At 34.8% G+C, this 19,324-nt stretch overlaps 1 protein-coding gene across 4 annotated transcripts in view; it reads right to left on the bottom strand.

Annotated features, from left to right (window-relative positions):
- The window catches only part of FOLH1 (folate hydrolase 1), a 66,140-nt gene that overhangs the window by 39,680 nt on the left and 7,136 nt on the right, over positions 1-19,324 (bottom strand). For all 4 annotated transcript variants that reach the window (XM_065528842.2, XM_045371207.3, XM_005579322.4 and 1 more), the window contains 4 exons: positions 17,874-18,060; positions 8,567-8,668; positions 2,415-2,540; positions 1,446-1,632 (listed from right to left, as the gene is read on the bottom strand). In XM_065528842.2, coding sequence (XP_065384914.1) covers positions 1,446-1,632; positions 2,415-2,540; positions 8,567-8,668; positions 17,874-18,060 — 602 coding nt within the window. The remainder of the gene's footprint in view (positions 1-1,445; positions 1,633-2,414; positions 2,541-8,566; positions 8,669-17,873; positions 18,061-19,324) is intronic.

Raw genomic sequence — 19,324 nt, 5'->3', positions numbered from 1 at the left:
ATAACTGTCTCTACTTTCATATATGTTAGAATTATGCCGTAATAAAAAGTAAAATTAGAAGGAAAATAAAAATGTATAGGGCACAAAAAAAATAATTCAATAAACATTAGTCTCATAGAAATAACATAATTTTCCCCCTAAAATACCATCATTCAAATCTGAAGAAAATCAACGGAAACATTCCAGTTAATCTCATTTTATTTTCATTATTTTGACTTTGCATAACTAATAAAGCTTAGGCTAAGCTGCATTTTTTAAAACTTGGAAATAAAAAGGTGGAGTAAATAAAGTTCAGGTATATTTATGTAATTTTGCTATAAGGTAATATGTATCATTTTTTAAAAAAGAAAAAAAAATTCTGACAATATATTACATTCTAAGATTTACAAAACCAAAAAAATATATATATATATATAATCTTTACAGGAGTCTATGATTTAAGAGTAAAACCAGATGAAGATGTAAACATCACAGATAACTTGGCAAAGTATTTCACACAAGTTTTAAAAATTTAGTTAGCTTTAAACCACACAAACTTAATGATCACAGATTTTTGTAAACATCATCAAATAGTTGAGCACATTCAAAATAAATCAGCTCCCTTTGTTAATGTTTTACAGGGGAGCCTTTCAGCACAGGACTAGTATATGGACTCTGTGAGCCAGACTGTCTGAATTTGAATCCAACTGCTCATTTAGAGGAGGGGTGATCTTGGGCTGACTTCTAGTCTCACTTTCCTCCCCTGTCAAATAAGAGATAATAACATCCCCTAGCTTTAGGGTTGTTAATGCAAGTAAAATGCTGCCATTTAGGAAATACTCTTTTAAAGTTATCTCTGTTATCTTATAGCAATGAAGCAATATGCATTTCCTGGGCTCTATATCCTAAATTGGCCATTTAACAAGTTTATGGAACTTCTGCTCTCCTGTCCCTTACCCACAACAGTGAAATCCAAAAACACTGTGAAATTTGTAAATCTGGGGGGAATTTATTTAACAGCAAAACCTGATCTGAGCTGAATTCATTTGAAAGCAAAATTCAACTTGAGCAGACATAAGCCTGTTTATATTCCTTATTCCCCACCCCCCACTTACTACTTAGTGTAAGTATTCATACACTCTGCAGCAAAAATATTTATATGCTTTTTCCTCATATTCTGTCCCAGGCCCCTACATCACTGTTATGCAAGTTATGGTATATGTGTAACACCATAATGTTTTTTAAATATCTGAAAAAGTCTGAATTCGAAAACCCACCAGGCCCAAGTTTCCAAATAACGGGGTAAGGGACCTGAACCAATCATTTTAGAGCTCAAAATTCTTTCATTCTTAAATGCAAAGAGAATAAAAAAAGACATGCTTAGTCCATTGTGCCAAAGGAAATTCTATAATAAAGTCTCTTTCAAATGTTAAGTTTCCTGTTACATTCAAGGATTGATCACTCACCATTTGCTGGGTAACCTGGTGTGAGAGGGTCTCCTGCACCATTCAGATTTAGGATATTTCCACGCTGGACACCACCTCCAGGAAGATTCCAACCATCTGGATAAGACTTTACCCCAGGAGCAAAGTAGTCAGCAGGGTCTGAGTAGAGAATGACTCCTGTGGCCCCTGCCAGCTGGGCATTTTTAACCTAGAAAACACAGTGTCTTTCTTTATTTTAAACTGGTTGTTCCAGATTCGGTAACATTAGTTTTCAATATTACACTTAAATAAGTAGTAGAACTTTATCTTCCAACTTTTGTCATTAGGCCTACGACAAAGAATATCTCAGAGAGAATTTCCCTTTTCTTTTTGCTACTATAAGCTCCAGAAATCCTCAGAGCGTCAGATTTGGTAATGTTCTTATTAGTGGTAGTGAGTATTTGCTTTTTCCTTCCTCTAGCTTAGAAGTATAATAAGCAAGTAGATCCCACAGGCCAAATTCCTATTTGTTCTATAGTCAAAAGGGAATTTTTTAAAAGTTAATTTCCCACTAAAAAGAAAAATATATTTATTAACTAATAAAATGACAGTAATATTTAAATTTGCTATGTGTAAACTGTTTTCCCTCATTATTTATAACAATTCATACTACAATTTAATTTAGTAAATATTTTTGTAGAAAATATTTAAAACAAAAATACTGAAACTTAATAATAAACCCAGTGCATGTTTCTTTGTAGGCCACAGGCATAACCTGTAAGCACAGAAAAATTTGTTCTGTTCACCCTAACCATCTGCACTGGCCAAATTCCAATGATCAAATTCAACTCTGGGATATAACCTAGTAAATGTAAGCTTTATGCTGACCTTTCTGTAACATGGGCACATCACAGAATACAAGAAAATCATCATATTCATAAAGTTTTAAGAAAATGATTCTACACATGTAAAACCCACTATGAGGGAGAGGAAAAAAAGATGATTTTTTACCTTATTTCCTCTGAAAACTTTCCCATATCTGGCAATTACAATTTTCCCAGAGCAATTGATTTTCATGTCCCGTTCCAATTTAAAGAAGTCTTCAGTTCGTGCATAGTTAACATACACTAGATCGCCCTGTTGAGATCAGGAATGACTTCATGTAAGTCAGATGTAAAACAAGGAGGTTTTTCTGCATGGGGACTGTTGGACATTTTTGAAAGAAGGAGGAGGTTAGAGCACACAAGAGGGTCAGAAATGTATGAGCTCCGAAGAAGAGATTCATGGGAAAAATGAATTTAAATTGAGAATGGAATTAGATGGGCTAGAAGTATATGAATTAAGTAATATTTGTTTGTATTTGTCCCACATTTAGTGGCTATGAAGCTGAAGCTACAGAAGCACTCTCCCACAGAAAAGTATTATACATATACACATTGCGGCACGCAACCTGAAGGGGTCCAGATACCCTAGGCTCAGAAGCCCTTAATGAGATCTTTCCTTTCTTCAGAGTGTGTTCACAGGGAGCAGTTTAATGGTTCTTAACAACTACCAAGTAAAGAAAAATAGACAGGTAACATCACTGGTTTATAGGTCTAATTTCAATCATTAATGTGATGATGTGCAAATCTTATATCATATTCGAGTCTCAATATTCTCATTTGCTAAATGACCTGCTAGATTAAATCAGTGACCTTCCAAGCTTTTTTTGCTCACCTGTTCCCTAAATTAATGTTGGCGATGTACCCCTTCATCTAAAATTTTAAATGTTTTATCATACCTTTAAGTAGCTGCAAAGCATGCAATATCTGGCTTACTATAAATATTAACATTTTTAGATGAAATTGTATATAACTTTTATATCAATCCAAAGGAATTTAAAAACTATATTTATTTACTATTCAACATCATCAATTTTAAAAAATACATGAACATGCTCTTCTTTACAGTCAAAATTTTGTCATCTCTTTTTTTTTTCCTTGAACTTGTATATGGTCCACCTTCCTCCACAGAATTTTACTGTAAAGTAAAATATATTTGTACTGGGCACTAGGATGAGCTGTCCAGGTTCACGGTCAATGAGGGACTTTTTGCTCCAGCTGCAGGGAAGGCTCTCTGCAGACAACCTTCATCTGTCAGCCCCTTCAAGGATTGCCTCAGCTATAGACAGCCCCCTTGCTCAAGGTCATGTCCCTTCCTAGAATGCCACACATTCAGTGACTGATTGATGTGAGGGTATACAGACCTGGACATCTCAGTCTAACATAGGACAATTCTGAGAAACTATTCCAGACCTCCTTATAGGCTTAGCCAAGGCTATCCTTGAGCTGGCATTGCAGGGTGACTTCTCCCTCTGCCTAATCCAGCTCTCCTCACAGATGTTGATCCCAAGAGAACACTCCATAATTATCAACTAGCATTCTAAATTTCATTCCAGAATCTATTACCTTAAATATGGGTATGCTTGAAAGTCTTTTATTAATCACTGTCAAATTTCCTTGAATCAGTATATCTATATAAGTCAATTTTTTAAAAGAAGTATTTATTTTTGTGACAGATTGTGTTAAGAAACAGCTTCAGGAGTAAGTTATAATTATAGGCCAGCCATGGTGGCTCATGCCTGTAATCCCAGCACTTTAGGAGGCTGGGGTGGGCAGATCACTTGAGGTTGGGAGTTCAAGACCAGCCTGGCGAACATAGTGAAAACCCATCTCTACTAAAAACATAAAAAGCAGCTGGGTGTGGTGGCAAGTGCCTGTAATCCCAGCTACTTGGAGACTGAGTCACGAGAATTTCTTGAACACGGGAGGTGGAGGTTGCAGTTAGCTGAGATCATACTAATGCACTCCAGCCTGGGCGACAGAGAAAGACTTGGTCTCAAAAAAAAAAAAAAAAAGGATAAAGTTATAATTGTAATTACTAGTAGTATCAAATTAAATCTAACAACATCATTGCAATTCTTATAAATAATGAATAACCATAATACTTGATTAGAAATATATCTTAATGCAATGAGTGGGACAGTGAAGCATTATCTTAACACATTTGTTCAGTAAGTGAACAAATTATTGCTAGAATGAGATAGATCAGCAACAACAGTTCAATTTACATTTACTGTTTTTACAGTAAGTTCTGAGAAAACTTGGATAGGAATGAAAGATTTGTTATGGAATTGTCACTAACTTATTTAAACTTCTTTCAAGTTATAATCTGAAAATCACAAGTTGATCTTTCATACAAGTGTATTTTAATGATATTAGCTGGAAACTCAATTGAGTTTACCTTTAATTTTGCTCAATTGTAAACTTTGAATTGCTAAGAATTTGTTACCCAGCTGTTAGAATCATTCGTTATCTTAACATTGAAAACAATATTTCTAATTGTCTCTTTTTTTGGAGCCCCAGAGATTTTTACAACACATAGAAATGCTTCATATTGACTTAGAATGGGTGGGAGATGTTTTTCATTTGTAAAATAAGATGAAAATGCTTGTAAATAGGGAGCAGGACCACATGACAGGCTAGCTTTCAATACCATGAAAAAGTACACAGGGTAATTGATGATCTGGAAACTGATCTCTTTAAAACCTTGTCATGCTTGCCTTTGGAAAGTCTTTACACAGCCCAGTTTGAAAGCCCTGTCCCAGATGATTTCCAAAATCCTATCATTTTTATTTTGGCTATTGTTTCCCTTTTTGACTACATTTTTCATAGCATGTACACAACAAATATATATGAGATATTAAAATAGAATTGTCTCCAAGCTGATTCTAGGATTCATTTCACAAATTGGTGAAGATCTATCATGTGTTACGCAGTGCCCTATGTAATGCAACAAATCTCTGCCCTTGAAGGAACTTACACTGCAGGTCGTCCTTCAGTCACAATGGGATTACGTCTTATTAAACTCACCTAAGTTGAAAATAATTATATGTCTAAAGTGTGTTTTTGACTTAGGATATCTTCAATTTATAATGGGTTTATCCAGACATAACCTCATGGTAAGTTGAGAAGTGGATTGAATGAGTATGGCTATTGCACCATCATAAAGTCAAAAAATTTTAAGTAGCCATCTTAAGTTGGGGATTTCCTGTAACGTGGATGAGACAATACGATAATGAGCATTAAATTTAATAACTAAGCAAAGCATACATTATATTAAAAGGTGATAAGTAGTATAGAAAAAAATAAAAAGCATTTAAATAGAGTATACAAATGGTGAACTGGAGCTTAAGTGGGTGTAATATTAAATAAAATGTGAATCTAATTGGGAAACTGACATTCGAATATTTGCCTAAATGTAAAAGGATTACATTTAGCTCTTGTATTTCTTCCTAAGACCAATGCAACATAATGCACTATTAATCACAACACTATATTTCTGATTTATCATTGTTAGCCCTCTCTGGAGCACACTCTTATTCTATTTTAACTGTGGCTACAAAGTCATTAACCAATTTGATTTCAGCAAAATAATTTTTTTAGTGTAAGTATCCTACATGAAATTTATCCTTAATATAACTTTGAGGAGACTATACCTTTAAATGTCTCTAAATATGGCTGTCCTTTGATATATCAGCAATCCTCACAAAACAAATTGTGAGGGAGAGAAAGCTGAAAAAGATATTAGCTTAAAAATGAGAGTAAACTTTGAAAATGAAAACAAGTGTGACAGATATTCCCTCTCAGCACTTCTCAAATGCAAGTTGTCACTGTGAGTTAGAAAAGAGCTTTGTTTTTAGACAAAGACCTTCTTGTACAATTTACACTGTACCATCCATTGTTCTATGACTGTGAATAAATAGAATCTTGCACTCTTAGCCTGGAATTTTCTTTGTTTCCTTAAGCTTCCATCTCCCTAACTCTTATTTATAGAGATAGAATTGGGAGGCAAAACCAGTGATTCTCAAAGATGGTCCTTGAACCCTCAGAAACAATATCACACTTGTTACAAGCACAAACTCTAAGGCTCCACCCCATTAAACTTAGGAAGTGGAAACCAAAATCTGTGTTTTAAAGCCATCCAGATTATTGTGACAGACACTAAAGCTTGAGAACCACTAGAATAGGCTATATTTTATCAACACTGCAAACTGCTAATTTTAAACATCATAAAGCAGAGTCCCATATTTCCTATTCCACAGGATTCAGACGTAAATTCAAAGATTACTGATCGTGAAATCGTGAATTTTTTTTTTTTTTTTTTGAAATGGAGTCTAGCTCTGTCGCCCAGGCTGAAGTGCATAAATTTAAATAATAATTTAAAATAGCTAAAAAATATGAAATGTACTTTAAAAATCTTAAATGACTGTTATCTATTGAAAAACTTGAAGTGTGAAGTGTGAAACTGAAGAACACTGAAATGTATTGAGCAGTGAAAAGATTATGTATAAAAAAACAGGTGGGCCTGATGCGGAGGCAGGCGGATCACCTGAGGTCAGGAGTTGCGATCTCGGCCCACTGCAAGCTCCACCTCCCGGGTTCACGCCATTCTCCTGCCTCAGCCTCCCGAGTAGCTGGGACTACAGGCGCCCGCCACCACGCCTGGCTAACTTTTTTGTATTTTTAGTAGAGACAGGGTTTCACCGTGTTAGCCAGAATGGTCTCGATCTACTGACCTCATGATCCGCCCGCCTCAGCCTCCCAGACTGCTGGGATTGCAGGTGTGAGCCACCGCCGCCCGGCCCGTGAAATGTTTTAAACACACATATGGACACACATAGTTTTGAAAGAATTAACACTCCACTGGGTTACAGATGATCCAGTGAGGAACACCGATCAGCAAACTCATCTGATATTTGAACATAAACAGCAAACCCATACAACATGTGTGCTCTTTCTATTTAGCCATTGATCTGGAAGATTTTAAGTCCCTTTGAAGGAAATAAGAGACAATGATCTTTATAACTCTTTCTTATGATTAATAGTAATGTCAAAGTCCAAAAATTATTTGGAAGATTTTAATTGGGTATGTAGTAAACCTACCCACTAATTTAGGTGTAATCTTCTCCCTATAACATGATGTTTTCTCATCCAGAAACATAAACGGTTTAACTGTTTTTTGTTTTGTTTTGTTTTTCTGAGACGGAGTCTCCCTCTGTCGCCCAGGCTGGAATCCAGTGGCGCCATCTCGGCTCACTGCAAACTCCGCCTCCCGGGTTCACGCCCTTCTCTTGTCTCAGCCTCCGGAGTAGCTGGGACTACAGGTGTGTGCCACCGCATCTGGCTAATTTTTTTTTGTATCTTTCATAGAGATGGGGTTTCACCATGTTGGCCAGGCTGATCTCAAACTCCTGACCTCAGGTGATCCGCCTGCCTCCGCACCCGGTCAACCTGTTTTTTTATACATAATCTTTTCACTGCTCAATACATTTTAGTGTTCTTCAATTTCACACTTCACACTTCAACTTCTTCAAGAGATCACATTCATTTAAGATTTTTAAAGTATAATTTATATTTTTTACCTATTTTAAATTAAATTGATTCATTATACTTTCTGCTATCATATACTATTTGGTCATTTCTGTTTAGCTTCAATCTGGTAATATTAATACTATTTTTAATTAAAAAATTATTGTTAATTTTTGGTATACATAAGTGATGCAGTTATATCACTGTAAATAATAAAGAAGGAGAATATTAATAAAGAAAGCCCAATGTGCAAAAACATAAGGAAAATAATTTTACAATATCAAAATTAAGAATCTCGTTTCAACAAAGGAAAACACAGATAGCCTGAACAAAAAACTGAAAAATTAGATGGGCAAAACTAATTTATGGTGGCAAAAATGTCAAAGAAAGATATCCTCTGGGGTGTGTAGAGCTGATTAAGAAGAAGCATAAGGGAATTTTCTGATGTAAAAGTAATATTCTGTACATTGATGGGGTGTGGATCATCCAGATGTAGGCATTTGTCAAAAATCAATAAATGTGCATTTGGGATTTGTGCATCTCATTGCAGTAAATTGTATCTTTAAAAATACTATGAATAAAATATAATCAATATTCCTCCTTCTTACTAAGACATTCTCATTACTTAAATGTGGAAAAAATTAATTGGATTACATCAAAAGTCCCTTTATGACCCTTTAATTATTGGCTGAATGTATGAAGTGAAGGAAGGCTTCTTTTTGTCATTTTTATTTTGTTGCACTGTGTTTTTACCTCTGGCATTCCTTGAGGAGAGAAAGCACTGAAAGGTGGTACAATATCCGAAACATTTTCATATCCTGCAGGAGGTGGTTCAAATAATGATGTGTTGAAAATCTAAAGAAACAAAATATTATAATCAAAAGTAAATCAGTTAAAGTTTGATTACTATAATCAAACATAAACAAATGCATATTATCTTTTATGTCAGTAGAGGGTGAATGAATCCTTCAGGATTTTGATGATAATATCAGATACCCAGCACTGTGCTAGAAGTTGTGAGGAATTCATGAGATGAATAAATCACAGACTTTGTCCTCAAAATGGTAAGATCTATTCAAGGAAACAAAGCTAAAAACCCCCACCAATAACTAAAAATCAACCAAACAAAAAACAACAATCAGAAATTAGTAAGTACGATAGAAAGAAAAGCTCAGAAGAGGTAAAAAGATACTCTTCCGAAAGGAATATTGTGTACTATAACCTGTATACTGATAGAAGGAAGAATTAGAAATTGATTTTTTGTAAGTGGCATACATACCAAGCTAGTGTAAATAAAAGCCTAAATATGTAGTTGCTTCACAGAAGGTTAGAAGTAAATTAACCTCATGAATTTCTTGAGAGAACTTGTAAGGACTAGCTTTTGATTTTGGAGAAAAATTTTAATCCCCAAATACAAAGTAACTTTGTTTGGTAATCTCGTTCATTATAATAGTGCTTAGATAATTACCTAGGAACAGAGTAAATATTAAATTTACTTAAAAAAAGTACATGATTGGGGAATCCACAACTGGCCATATCTAGATTCTCTGAACAGCATATGCACTGAAAAGAATGAAAAACACTGAACCAAATACATGTCTTTTTAAGTTTATAATTAAATTTGAAAAAATAGTAAGGAATATTCAGAAGCAAAAAAATAAAATGAAAGCAAGAATCCTCAGAGGCAGCATGGAAGTTGGCTTTGCCTTAGGTGGATCTATCAAAGACTATGGCCCCATGAAAAGGATTCAGGAGTTAGTCTAAAACTGGTTCACATAATGGAATCTAGCAGAAGACTGTGCATAAAGCTGGTCTAAGTACAACAATATCCTGGCCAGGCACGGTGGCTCATGCCTGTAATCCCAGCACTTTGGGAGACTGGGAGCCCAAGGTGGGCGGATCACATGGTCAGGAGCTTGAGACCAGCCTGACCAACATGGTGAAACCCCATCTCTACTAAAAATACAAAATTAGCCGGGCGTGGTGGCATGTGCCTGTAATCCCAGCTACTCAGGAGGCTGAGACAGGAGAATCACTTGAACCTGCGAGGCAAGTTTGCAGTGAGCGGAGATTGCCGCCACTGCACTCCAGCCTGGGTGACAAAATAATAATAATAATAATAATAATAATAATAATAAAATCCTTCAGGGTTAAGGATAAATTCAAAATAAACTTGCTCCATGGAAAGTAATGGCTTAAGGTAAAGCAGGAAAAAAAGGTTCCAGATAATTCATAACCCTGCAAATTTCCATTCACTATTTATACAGTATGCCTCAAGCTAAAATATTTATTTTAAAGCAGTGCCAGGTTTGTAGTGCTCCCTGGGGCCTAAGAGAAATGATCAGGAGGAATCAGTCTTCAACTTAGCTTTAAAGAATTCCCAAATTCTAAGGGAGAAGAACTCAGAGCCACAAAATCAACAAACACCTCCAAAGTACTATGGAAAAGAGCCAACAGAAAGAACAGAGTAAAATTACAGCTGCAAAGACTGTATTTATGGTATGTATCATACACATGATATTGAACTAAAATTTAAATAAAAATTAAAGCCAGGCTGGGCACGGTGGCTCATGCCTGTAACATCGGCACTTTGGGAGGCCAAGGCAGGTGAATCTCCTGAGGTCGGGAGTTCAAGACCAGCCTGGCCAACCTGGGGAAACCCTGTCTCTACTAAAATTGCAAAATTAGCGGGACATGGTGCACCTGTAGTCCCAGATACTTGGGTGGCTGAGGCAGGAGAATCACTTGAACCTGGGAGGTGGAGGTTGCAGTGAGCCAAGATCGCACCACTGCAGTCCAGCCTGGGCAACAAGAGCGAAACTTCGTCTCAAAAAAAAAAAAAAAAGTTAAGGCCAGGTGCGGTAGCTCATGCTTGTAATGCCAACACTTTTTGGAGGCCGAGGCAGGTAGATCACTTGAGGTCAGGAGTTCCAGAGCAAAACTTCCTCTCTACCAAAACCTCCTCTCCAAAAATGCAAAAATTAGCCAGGTGTGGTGGCACACACCTTTAGTCCCAGCTACTTGGGAAGCTGAGGCAGGAGAATCGCTTGAACCTGGGAGGCAGAGGTTGCAGTTAGCCGAGATTACACCACTTCATTCCAGCTTGGGCAACAGAGAGAGACTCCGTCTCAAAAAGAAAAACAAAAAAACAAAAAAACAACAACAAAAAAACCCAGTAGCAATGGAATCCATAATTCAGTAGAATATTGTCTCCCTGGTTTTGAGCAACAATTACTGTCAAACTGCAAATTTGTGTCCTACAAAATCATTCTTCCTTTGAGAATGAATATGAAAAACACATTTTTCCACCAAATTTTAACAGTTTTGGATTGACAGGTGTTCACTTAAAACAAAGAACATTTGTAAACAATATTGTTCAATAAACAAAACAATACCATACAACAAATGAAGCCTCTAAAAGAATCTCTAAAATGATGCAAGAGAATCAGAAAGGAAAGATATTGCAAATGTGTGGTAAAAATTAAATGAGGACTGTATATGATAATAATGTATTACTATCATAATAACAAACATAGTTTTCAAGTTTATGAAACAAGATTGAATTAAAATTATGCATATAAATTGGTAATATATAACGAAAGTGAAAGTATTCTAAGGTTTATATATTGTAGAAACATTGATTGAATTATGACACCAAAGCTTTAGGGGAAAAAAGGAAGAGTAAAATTCATACTAGAGGAAGGTAAAAGTGACCTAAATATTGTATATCAGAATTATAAAAAATGAAAATGGAAAAAAGAATAATTAAAAAGCATAGTATGTCAGACTAAATAAAATTAGCTGTGTACCAGTTGACAAGGAGTGAAATAAACCTAGGCAAGTTTAAAAGTAACACAACTGAAAAAGAAATACCAAACAAATATTAGCTTTAAAAAAAATTTTAGGGCAAAGTCAAATAACATTACAAAGAGATAAGGAAGGCTACTACATAAGTGTAAGTCTGTCATTTCATCAACAATTCTAATTTTGTTTACATATGACAATAGGTCCCCAAATTATAGATAACATAAATTTATGAAATTATAAATTATATATATAATATAACATAGACACCACTATAGTGAGGTGAGATAATTTAACATTTATTTCTAATTAATAAAGGAAGCAGACAAAATGAGAGCACGTTAAGGATAATGGAGATTTCAGCCAAATAATAAACAAACTCAAACTAATGTACAAATATAAAATATTACCCCAAACAACCATCAAATTACACGTTTTCCCCAAAGAAACACAGAACATTTATAAAAATTGAGCACATATTAGGCTCCAAAGGAAGCCTCAACAATTGTCAAAGGATTAGTGTCCTACAAACCACATTATTTGATCTCAACATATTCAATTTAGAGATCAGATCAAACAAACAACAAGAACAATGTTTACATTCAGAATTTAAAAAAAGACTTGTAAATAGTTCCAGGATCAAAGAAGAAAATACAGAAATTAAAAAATATTTAGATGCTAATCATAACTAAACTACTCCTAATCCAAATTTATGAGATGTAGTTGAAGTGGAAAGGGAAGATAAAGGGAAAATTTAAGGCTCTACATACTCATATTAGAAATGAAGAAAGACTCAACATCAGTAAATTAAGCATTCTATTGAGGATTTTACAAAGAACAGCAACGTAAACAAAAAGAAGATAAAAGAGGTAATTATAAAACAAGAACAGAATTAATAAAATATAAAGCAAAGATAGATGAGAAAAGATTGCCAAAGCCAAATTTTATTATTTGGATACACTAGTAAATTCGACATATCCCTCTCAGGAGCAATAAGAAAATAATATAGCAAAAGTACAAATAAATAATATCAATTATCAAAAAGAGGCACATCTACAGATGCCGAACAGATTAAAAAAGATAAGAAAATACCAGGAACAACTATACTATAAATTTGAAAGCTTACATGAAATGGAAAATGCATTTTAAATAAAACTTACAAAAACTGAAATAAGAATACATTTTTTAGAAAATCGGCCACGCACGCCGGGCGCGGTGGCTCACGCCTGTAATCCCAGCACTTTGGAAGGCCGAGACGGGCGGATCACGAGGTCAGGAGATCGAGACCATCCTGGCTAACACGGTGAAACCCCGTCTCTACTAAAAAGTACAAAAAAACTAGCTGAGTGAGGTGGCGAGCACCTGTAGTCCCAGCTACTTGGGAGGCTGAGGCGGGAGAATGGCGTAAACCCGGGAGGCGGAGCTTGCAGTGAGCTGAGATCCGGCCATTGCACTCCAGCCTGGGCGACAGAGCGAGACTCCGTCTCAAAAAAAAAAAAAAAAAAAAAGAAAAGAAAATCGGCCACGCACGGTGGCTCACTCCTGTAATCCCAGAACTTTGGGAGGCCGAGGCAGGTGGATTATGAGGTCAGGAGTTCAAGACCAGCCTGGCCAACATAGTGAACTCATGTCTCGACTAAAAATATAAAAATTTGCCTGGTGTGGTGGCATGTGCCTGTAGTCCCAGCTACTCGGGAGGCTGAGGCAGAAGAATTGCTTGAACTAGGGAGGCAGAGATTGCAGTGAGCCGAGACCATGCCATTACACTCCAGCCTGGGTGATAGAGTGAGATTCAGTCAAAAAAAAAAAAAAAAAAAGTATAGTTGTCTAGCCATATAACAATAAAGTCATATATCAAACAATAAAAATTGTTATATGACATAAAATTATCATATGACAAACAATAAAGCCATTTAACAAACAATAAAAATTATTATATAACATAAAATAGTCATATAACAACCAATAAAGAAATTAAACCAGTAGTTTAAAATTTTCCACAATAGAGTCAAGGCCAATTGGTTTTCCTTGAGTTGGAAAGGTTAAAGGAAAAGATAATTTAATTACAACAAAACCTATTTCAGAAAATATTAAAAACCCAACTCATTTTAGAAGGCAAGTATAATATTGAAATTATAGCCCAACAAACAGATTGCAAACACACAGACTAAACATGCTATGAGTATAAACAGAATATATATCAATATATGAATTTAAAACTCTAATGCTAATATTACAAGTTCAAAAAATATAAGATTATTCTAACATTAGAATATCACTGAATGTCATCTTCAGATCCAGAAAGAAAAATTGCATGCTGATCTCAAAGAAAAATGTGTTTCATATAAATCCATATAGCAAAAAATTTTAGTATACGTGGAAAGGATGTACATTAAGATAACCAGAAAAATAAAACAGTAAATATCATAATTAATGGTGAAAAAGAATTAAAGGTATTTCCTTCAAGACCAGAAGAAAGTTAAGGATATCTGGTATCAAAACTTCTTTTCAACATTATACTGTATAGGTCTTGCTCAGTGCAGCAATTCAAATGGGAGGGATTTGGAGATGAGGAATGGATCTGGGCAGATTTTACATTGTACTAACTAGAGCAGTAGTTATTTCCCTTTTCTGCGACTGATAGAAGCTAAAATGAAACCATATCAACTACTACTTGCCAAATCCCCACATCTTCTGAATTTCCCATGTTTTTTCTGTGATTCACATATGAACTCATCTGAATCACTAGGTAAGATTAAAAGAAAAATTATGCTGAGGTGCAATAAAAATCAATAAAGGAACAAAGTCGTTATATAAGCATGTCTTTCAGGAAAGGGAATATTCAAACTTGTCTCACTTGATTTGCTTTTATGGTAATCAATTTTGCAGCACCACTATGCCACACTGAATTTTAAAGCAAGTTTATGAGCTATTCTAACAAGAAAAGTTTTTTAATGTCAAGGAAATGACTTTTTGGCTGACTTTATCAAAGATAGATTATATTTCAGTCTTAGAGTATTTTTTACTTTTCAAAATGCACTAGTAGCCTCAAATTATATATTCTGAGTATAACTAAAACAATATTAGTTTACAATTTCTGTTTACATTTTGTGACATAAAGTCAATACATAGTTCAATCTTTATGGTATGTTATTTCTGCATAATCAAAGGTGAAACAATGTCTCTGTATACATTAAAAATATTTCTGGGGAGGCCGAGGCAGGCGGATCACGAGGTCAGGAGATAGAGACCATCCTGGCTAACACGGTGAAACCCCGTCTCTACTAAAAATACAAAAAAACTAGCCGGGCGTGGTGGCGGGCGCCTGTAGTCCCAGCTACTGGGGAGGCTGAGGCAGGAGAATGGTGTGAACCCGGGAAGTGGAGCTTGCAGTGAACCGAGATCGCACCATTGCACTCCAGCCTGGGAGACAGAGCGAGACTCCGTCTCAATAAATAAATAAATAAATAAATAAATAAATAAATAAATAAAATAAAAAATAAAAAACTCTGATAGGATCCACAAAATACTAATCATATTTGGCTGGGAGCAGTGGCTCACGCCTATAATCCCAGCACTTCGGGAGGCCAAGGCGGGCAAATCACGAGGTCAGGAGATCGAGACCATCCTGGCTAACACGGTGAAACCTGTTTCTACTAAAAATACAAAAAATTAGCCGGGCGTGGCGGCGTGCGCCTGTAGTCCCAGCTGCTGGGGAGGCTGAAGCAGGAGAATGGCGTGAGCCTGGGAGGCGAAGCTTGCAGTGAACCGAGATCGCACCATTGCACTCCAGCCTGGGAGACAGAGCGAGACTCCGTCTCAAAAAAAATACTAATCATATTTGTTGCCTATAGGATGGAGAACTTGTCTGTTTTGTGTAGGGGTATAAAAGGAATCACAGTTTACCACATAGCTCAGCTGTGAATTTTTATTCATACCAATTAAATTATACTGGGAGATGGAAGATAGTAAGAGAACATGGTGGTTGGGGCCAAGGGATGAACAGGGAGTTGACTTGTCACAATGTCAATAGATAATGCCTGCATCTGAAATAAAAGCATATAAGCATATAGTTTACAGAAATAGATGTAAATATCAAAAGAATGAACTTATAGTTGAATAATGATTGCCTCTGGAAAGAGGAAAACAGAGAAAAAGCAACGCACTCAGAAGAATTGTGTACATATATGAGTATATATATATATGTACATTGTGAGATTATGTACATATATAACTTGGATAAAAATAAAAAAGAACTAACGGTGTAATTTTAAAAAATTAAGAAACTAGGTATCTAACACTATCGGAAAATTTCCCAAATGAAACTTTTACATGATTCATTTTGTATTCTCTAAAAGGCTTTGGTAACATTATGAATGCTCATAATACAAAAATAAGTAATGCAATAAAATAATCAATGATACAATCAAAACTGGGAAGTGAGGAGGAAGGAAAAAAGAAGAAAAAAAGACAACATTAGCAAGACTCCACCTTAAAAAAATAAACTAAAATATATTATATGTTTGTTCTTTTCCACATTGTACCTAAACAATTCCCAAATTTGACAGATCAAAACAGAGGTTTAAGCATATGTATACTTTTTAACATTGTCAATATTTTATATCTTTAAATAATTTTTCGGAACATATTTTAAAGACCCCTTGGTATTTAACAGTATAGATATGCCACCCCTTATTTAACAACCTGAGGCTCTATGATGTGTAATGGTATTCCATTTTAAATATAATATATTTTAGGGGTTTTTTGTTTGTTTTTCTTTTTTTTTTTTTTTCTTTTCTTTTAAAGTGGAGTCTTGCTATGTGGTTCAAGCTGGTCTGCAACTCCTGGCTCAAGCTATTATCCTATCTCAGCCTCCCAAGTAGCTGAGATTAGGGGAACATGCCACCACGCCTGGCTTAATAATATTTTTTAAAGTTATATTGTTAACTACTATAATTGAGAACAGCAGTTAATATGAAAAGCTCCGATCACATTAGGAAATTCGGTATGGAATTATATCACTGACTGTAAAACATAACAACATATTTATCATTAAGAAGAGACTGATTCATTAGTCAATAAAAGGAGGTTATTGACCTATAATGAAAAAAAAATTAAATATGTACTTACATCACATGACATTTTCAGTTCACTGATTAAACTGGACGTATTTCAAGCTATAGTAATTAAGAGTGCCCAGTAATAAAAGGACTAAAGGAAGTTACCTAAATTGAAATGGACTCTTCCACATACGGTAGCTCTAAAACTAAGGTATGTTAAGTAGGGATGAATGTATGTTATATTTTGTGATCTTTCATATTGAACATATCATCATAATAAATATATCAATTTATCTGCATTGTCTCCTGTTTCTTAAGTATATGCCCCAACTTGCAGACAAGATTGCAAATTCTTTAAATACCATGCTAAAGACCTTGCCTCCAAACTTGTCCTTTCCAAATGTCCACACACAAATTCTTCGCACAGAGCTCAACCTGATCAATTGAGACATAATCATTAAGTACCAATAAAAACTTGCTGGGTCAAACTGCATACTGGATCCCGGAATTTCCCAGCAACTCCAAATCTGTGCAGTGTCTTTATAAATTAAACATATCAAAAATGTATCTGTTGGCCAGGCGCGGTGGCTCATGCCTGTAATTCCAGTACTTTGGGAGGCTGAGGCAGGTGGATACCTGAGGTCAGGAGTTCAAGACTACCCTGGCCAACATGGCAAAACCCCATCTCTACTAAAAATACAAAAATTAGCTGGGCATGGTGGTGCACACCTGTAATCCCAGCTACTCAGGAGGCTGAGGAAGGAGAATCACTTGAACATGGGAGGTGGAGGTTGCAGTAAGCCGAGATGGCACCACTGCACTCCAGCCTGCCCGACAGGAGTGAAACTCAATCTGAAAAAAAAAAAAAAAGAATCTCTTTTATAAAGTGTCTCTTTTTATGCTTGTAAGTTCACAAGTATATCATATTTGATATTAGTGTGTAGTACTAAAAACAAGAAAACAGCAACTCTTATCAAGCATTAATTTCTCAGAATCTTTCTAAAACACATAAAACTCAAACATCATAGGAAATTAGTTGACATGGATAATAAGATATTAAAGGTATTCACAAGATCCAATAATACTGATTTCTATTAATGTTTAGAGATGGGATAGAACATTATTTCATAGAAGTATTTGAAAAAGAATAAATGGGGGCAATGTTTCTTTTATTTATTTATTTGTTTATTTATTACCTCATTTCCATCTTCATTAATTATTGAGATGTAGTTGGGATGAGTCTTATTTGGGTAGGACAACAGGACATCATAATGAGTTAGCTCAACAGAATCCAGGCCAAATTCTTTCCACTGGTATTGAATTTGCTTTGCAAGTTGAAAGTTTTGTTCTGTTCCTGCTAAATGTGGTATCTGTGTAAAATTACTGGTGAACAAAAATTGAAACTGGTTAGATATTAATGTTTAATCAACTTTTATTCCAAATCAACAAAATAAAGCAGAGTTACACAAAAATACTTTGAAATGTGGTATGTTAAAACATTAAAGTGGTACTATTATTGCATGAAATAGATTTTCAAAGTCTGCTTTGAAATTTTTATGTTCTAATTTGTACTAAATCAAGAGAAAAATTGGAGAAATTGATCTTTGTATCACTGTGTGTAATCCTATGACTATAGCCTCATATGGTAGATTAATGAAGTGTCATATTCTTTCTTAAGACCTATACTTCTTGGAACTTACATGGAATTATCTGTCTATATCACTGTGTAAATTATTGAAACAGACAAAAATATTTTATCCCAAAGACCAAGGTGTGACATGGCAAGAATTACTAATAATTACACTTATTTAAATAGTGAGAATTATACACAAGCGATAAACTGTTGACTAGCAACCATTTATAAAGTATCTTCATCAAAGAATAATCTGAACATACTGACACAAGTTCAGAATGAATCTCTTGCACTTCATCTATAATACAGAGTAACACACTTAAAATCAATGACAGTAATTAGTCTGAAGAATAATATCTTTAACAAAGAAATTATGTGGCCAAAATTTGACTACCAGGAATATTTTCAGTAGACTAATTTCTCATTTAATATATTTAGATTCTGGTGCTTTTGATTGTTTTAAATTTCTCCCTCCTGGGAAATTTCTTGTTTCCCTGAAGAGCTCATTGGTTAGTATTTTTAACTTAAGCCCTTAAATATATGACAAGATATTATGTAGCATGAAAATATGTATATATATATATAGTTCATAAACTTTTGGAACTTCATAAATTTCTAGTTTTAAATATGTAGTTTTATAAAATCAACATAATTCCATCCTTATGATGACTTAAAAAAAAAAACTAATAACCAATACGGCTATGATAATCCCAGTTTCAAGTTTCATTCTACCATGTGTTTTAATTTTTTTCATTTGGTGAATCAACAATGAATTAAAGTAACTCAATTTTGTAAAACTGGAATTTCCTGTAACTTGTTTACTTTTAATAATTATATTAAAGTTATTTAAATTGTATTTATAAAAATAGTATTAAAATCCTCATTTGGTAAATGTTTAGGGGCAAACTATCTTACACAGAATTTCTAATATGGAAAATATTGTAACAAAAAGAGCACAAACATAAGAGCAGCTAAGGAGTCTCTATCCCTTATCAGTGAGCACCTGCAGGGAAG

Source organism: Macaca fascicularis, chromosome 14 (assembly GCF_037993035.2).
Source record: "Macaca fascicularis isolate 582-1 chromosome 14, T2T-MFA8v1.1".
NCBI lineage: Eukaryota > Metazoa > Chordata > Mammalia > Primates > Cercopithecidae > Macaca > Macaca fascicularis.
The sequence above is the reverse complement of the archived record's forward strand: the minus strand, read 5'-3'. Positions and strand labels throughout refer to the sequence as shown.